This window comes from Corylus avellana, chromosome ca4 (genome assembly GCF_901000735.1).
Source record: "Corylus avellana chromosome ca4, CavTom2PMs-1.0".
Classification (NCBI taxonomy): Eukaryota; Viridiplantae; Streptophyta; class Magnoliopsida; order Fagales; family Betulaceae; genus Corylus; species Corylus avellana.
In genome coordinates this window covers 35,782,408-35,786,425 of record NC_081544.1, presented here as the reverse complement: position 1 = coordinate 35,786,425, position 4,018 = coordinate 35,782,408, and the positions used below count along the sequence as shown (strand labels likewise).

The window sequence follows — 4,018 nt, the reverse complement described above, 5'->3', positions numbered from 1 at the left end:
TCCCTAAAATCAATTATAGAAAATTCAATTTTTTTCAAACTCACAATCCAAATAAATAAAATTATAAATTTCTATAACCGTATTCCTTTATTTTAAACCCAACTAAAATGAATAAATAGATAATAATTCTGACATGCTGAAGCCATATCAGTTTAATTATACGAGATTCAATTAATCATCCATATTTGTAACATCTTATTCATGATACAGAGGACTCAATGTTTTTAACTTTTTAAGTTCACATGCAAAGGATTACAGTTTCATGCCTCTTCGTTCTTTAGTTCAAAGATAGATAGAGAATTGTCTCTGACGCATTTTCATTTATGAGTTGGTGCAAAGCTAGTTGTAGAAAGAATGCTGTTAGCCTGTGACGGTGACATGATTCAACAAAATCTCACCAACCAAAGCCCATCGAGAACTCACGCTCACTTGTCCGTTAGTAACTCAATAATCCCATGCACAAAACATGATCACAAAATTCACAACTCATCCTCCTTATAAAGCACGGGTCAATCCTGATCCCTTGCCCATCTATCCACATATATATTCATAATTATGGAGACTAATACGCAAAATTTGGCTGAAGATGATGAGCATATTTTCCGAAGCCGATTCCCGGCTGTTCCAGTGCCTGATATTACATTACCAGAATTCGTGCTTCAAGATGCTGAATCGTATGCCGGCAAGGTAGCATTTGTGGAGACTGTGACTGGAAAAGAAGTTACTTATGGTGATGTAGTTAGAGACACAAGGAGGTTTTCTAAGGCCTTGAGGTCTCTCGGCCTTTCCAAGGGGGACGTGGTGATTGTTTTACTTCCAAATGTTGCGGAGTATGCCATTATTACTCTGGGAATCATGGCTGCTGGAGGTGTTTTTTCAGGTGCAAACCCCACTGCTCATGCATCAGAAATCAAAAATCAGGTGGAGGCTGCTGAGGCCAAGTTGATTGTCACAAATGGCCCAAGCTACGAAAAGGCAATTAATTAAATTGGTGTAAATCTGTAAAAAATTTCTATATATCCATTATAAGGTAGCCAATTGTGAGTATATTAATTAATATAATGCATATCTAAGCTATATTATGTTGAAAAGCGCAGGTGAAAGGCTTAGGCCTACCAGCGATCATACTGGGTGAAGAAATCATTGAAGGTGCCATGAATTGGAGCAAACTGCTTGAAGCAGCAGACCGAGCGGGCACAAGCTCTGTTAAAGTGGATGTGAAACAGACTGATCTGTGTGCCCTTCCATTCTCATCAGGCACCACAGGGTTGTCAAAGGGTGTAATGCTGACTCACAGAAATCTGGTGGCTAACCTTTGCTCCACGCTCTTTAGCATAGCACCGGAACTGGTGGGTCAGGTGACTACACTAGGCCTAATTCCATTCTTTCATATTTATGGGATCACCGGAATATGTTGCTCCACGCTTAGGAACAAGGGAAAAGTGGTTGTGATGGGGAGGTTTGAACTTCGAACATTTCTGAATGCCCTGATCACGCAAGAGATCACATTCGCACCAATTGTGCCACCAATTATCTTGCAATTGGTTAAGAATCCAGTAGTGGGGGAATTTGATCTCAGCAAGCTCAAACTCCAGGCCATTATGTCTGCAGCGGCTCCTCTAGCACCAGAGCTTCTTACTGCCTTTGAAAAAAAGTTCCCCGGTGTCCAGGTCCAAGAGGTGCATGAGCAGCACAATCATGTGATATATATATATATATATATATGCTTTTGACGTACGTGTGTTAATTTTTGCTAAATTGATTTGTGAGTTAATTACAGGCATATGGACTCACCGAGCACAGCTGCATCACGCTCACCCTTGCGGATCCTGAAACCGGCTCTCGCCTCGCGAAGAAAAGCTCCGTGGGTTTCATCCTTCCCAATTTGGAAGTCAAATTTATTGATCCTGACACCAGTCGATCCCTGCCCATGAATTCACCTGGTGAAATTTGTGTCAGAAGCGAATGCGTAATGCAAGGTAAATAAGATGATAGAAATTTATAAGAATTTTACTGTACTCCAAATTGCAGTAATGGTGAGAAATCCATATATCCGAGTAGGTCTCGAGCAGTCCATCTTTTTGTTCGGACATGTGAATTCGGCTATCTTACATTTATTTTCTGAATTATGAATTACTCCAAACGGCCTCCGCTTCTTAGGGCTGATAACATAAAATCTTAATTAATTCGACCAAGCTAAGAGACATATTCAATTCTTATGTGCATGGTAAGATAAATTAGCACTGTTTCCACCATTATACTCAGATATATATATATATATATATATATATATATATATATATATATATTTTAGTTATATATAGCTCCTTAATTGGTATAAATTTTTCAGGTTATTATAATAATAAGGAGGAGACTGCCCGGACCATTGACAAGCAAGGGTGGCTTCACAGTGGTGACATAGGATTCATAGATGATGAAGGAAATATTTTTATTGTGGATCGCATTAAGGAGTTAATCAAGTACAAAGGTTTTCAAGTAAGTCCCTGACATGTTACGGGTTAGCACTCAAACAGCGAGATAAGGAAAAATTAAAGAATTGTTTCAAATTCAAGGTTTAATTGATTGCTTGGAAACTAGAGATCGATTGTGAGTTCAATAATTCAATATCATAATATTCAAGTTTAAAAATTCATATGAAGAGACAAATACAAGTTTAATTCACTAGATTGGAGAAAATTTGAAAGAACAATTTGTCCCGGATGAAGAAAATTAAGCATTTACCAAGTTGGGACAAATACATTAATTTCCTTTGCAGGTGGCTCCTGCTGAGCTAGAGGCTATTCTTCTTACTCATCCTTCAATTGAAGACGCAGCCGTAGTGCCGTGAGCATCAGCATCTTTATTCTTCTTTTTTGTTCATAATTAACATGTTTCTCGAATTTATAATGGTGCTATGGAATTTTCAGACTGCCTGATGAGGAGGCCGGGGAGATCCCAGCTGCAAGCGTTGTGCTGAGCCCAGGTGGAAACGAGAGTGAAGAAGACGTCATAAACTACGTCGCATCAAATGTTGCACATTACAAGAAAGTGAGGGTGGTGCACTTTGTGGACACCATCCCAAAATCACCTTCTGGGAAAATAATGAGAAGGCTTATTAGAGAGAAGATGATAGGAAAGATGCGGGCAAATCTCCACAGCTAACCAACGCAGTCCAATCTTCGAATAACATCACGGCCTTCCTGCGCCTTCTGATCACTGAGACTTTGTGATTAAATGACGTGGCATTGTCCGGACGTTACACCGATCGTCTGAACGTTTTTCCTGATTTTCAAAATTTCTAAGTGTTTTTAAAGCTAAATTTCTTAATCCCTATTTATTGAAGCTCTCTTGTTAACTATTAGTCTTTGTAGTGTTTTTAGACTGTCATACCATATTATTAAATCTCCCTTGGGTTAGTGTTTGAATTATAGATAAATTATTCCTTAGTTTTTTTTTTTTTAATTCGATGTGTTTTGGTGGGGTATTACATTACCTCCCAAAGTATCACTCATTTAATTTTGGCTACCAACTACTTGGGGTATCAGTCATTTGGTTTCGGCTATCAACTACCTAACCGTAATACTTACCACCCGTCTTTAGTTTTTTTTTTGTGTCTGTCAATTTAGATGGAGCTCGCATCACATGCTCCCCACGCGACCTTTTTGAACATAAATTGTCTAAAATGCCCATTTTCTTATGTGATGTCCTTTTTTTTGTTAGGGTTAACAAAATAACTGCACACTAAAAAAAGGTGGGGGAGAGTGGGGTCCGGGCACCCTTGAACATTTTTATGGGGAATATTGTTGAAATATTTTCAAAATAAATATATATATAGATATTATTTTGTGTCTTGGGAATGTTTTAAATGGAAGGTTTTAAAGAGCATTGAATGAAAGTTATCTCACATTGGAAAGAGTGAAAATTTTGTTGGCATTTATAAGTTCCAACAAATTTAAGCTGTTAAATGATCTATGCTAGGGTACACCCTAATACATGTTACCGTATGGTGCGAAGCACT

At 38.2% G+C, this 4,018-nt stretch overlaps 1 protein-coding gene across 1 annotated transcript; it reads left to right on the top strand.

The window, feature by feature from the left end:
* Window positions 1-555: 555 nt before the first annotated feature.
* Window positions 556-3,162, top strand: LOC132179872 (4-coumarate--CoA ligase-like 1). The gene is made up of 6 exons (XM_059592664.1): window positions 556-975; window positions 1,098-1,679; window positions 1,781-1,979; window positions 2,351-2,496; window positions 2,777-2,844; window positions 2,928-3,162. Exons 1-6 carry the CDS (start codon window positions 556-558, stop codon window positions 3,160-3,162), a joined length of 1,650 nt encoding a protein of 549 aa, XP_059448647.1.
* Window positions 3,163-4,018: the final 856 nt, after the last annotated feature.

Excerpts from the sequence above, each read along its gene's own strand:
- LOC132179872 (XM_059592664.1), top strand. The coding sequence starts at position 556 with ATGGAGACTAATACGCAAAATTTGGCTGAAGATGATGAGCATATTTTC. Across the intron at positions 1,680-1,780 it reads CCGGTGTCCAGGTCCAAGAG|GCATATGGACTCACCGAGCA; the intron begins GTGCATGAGCAG and ends AGTTAATTACAG. Across the intron at positions 2,497-2,776 it reads TCAAGTACAAAGGTTTTCAA|GTGGCTCCTGCTGAGCTAGA; the intron begins GTAAGTCCCTGA and ends TTTCCTTTGCAG.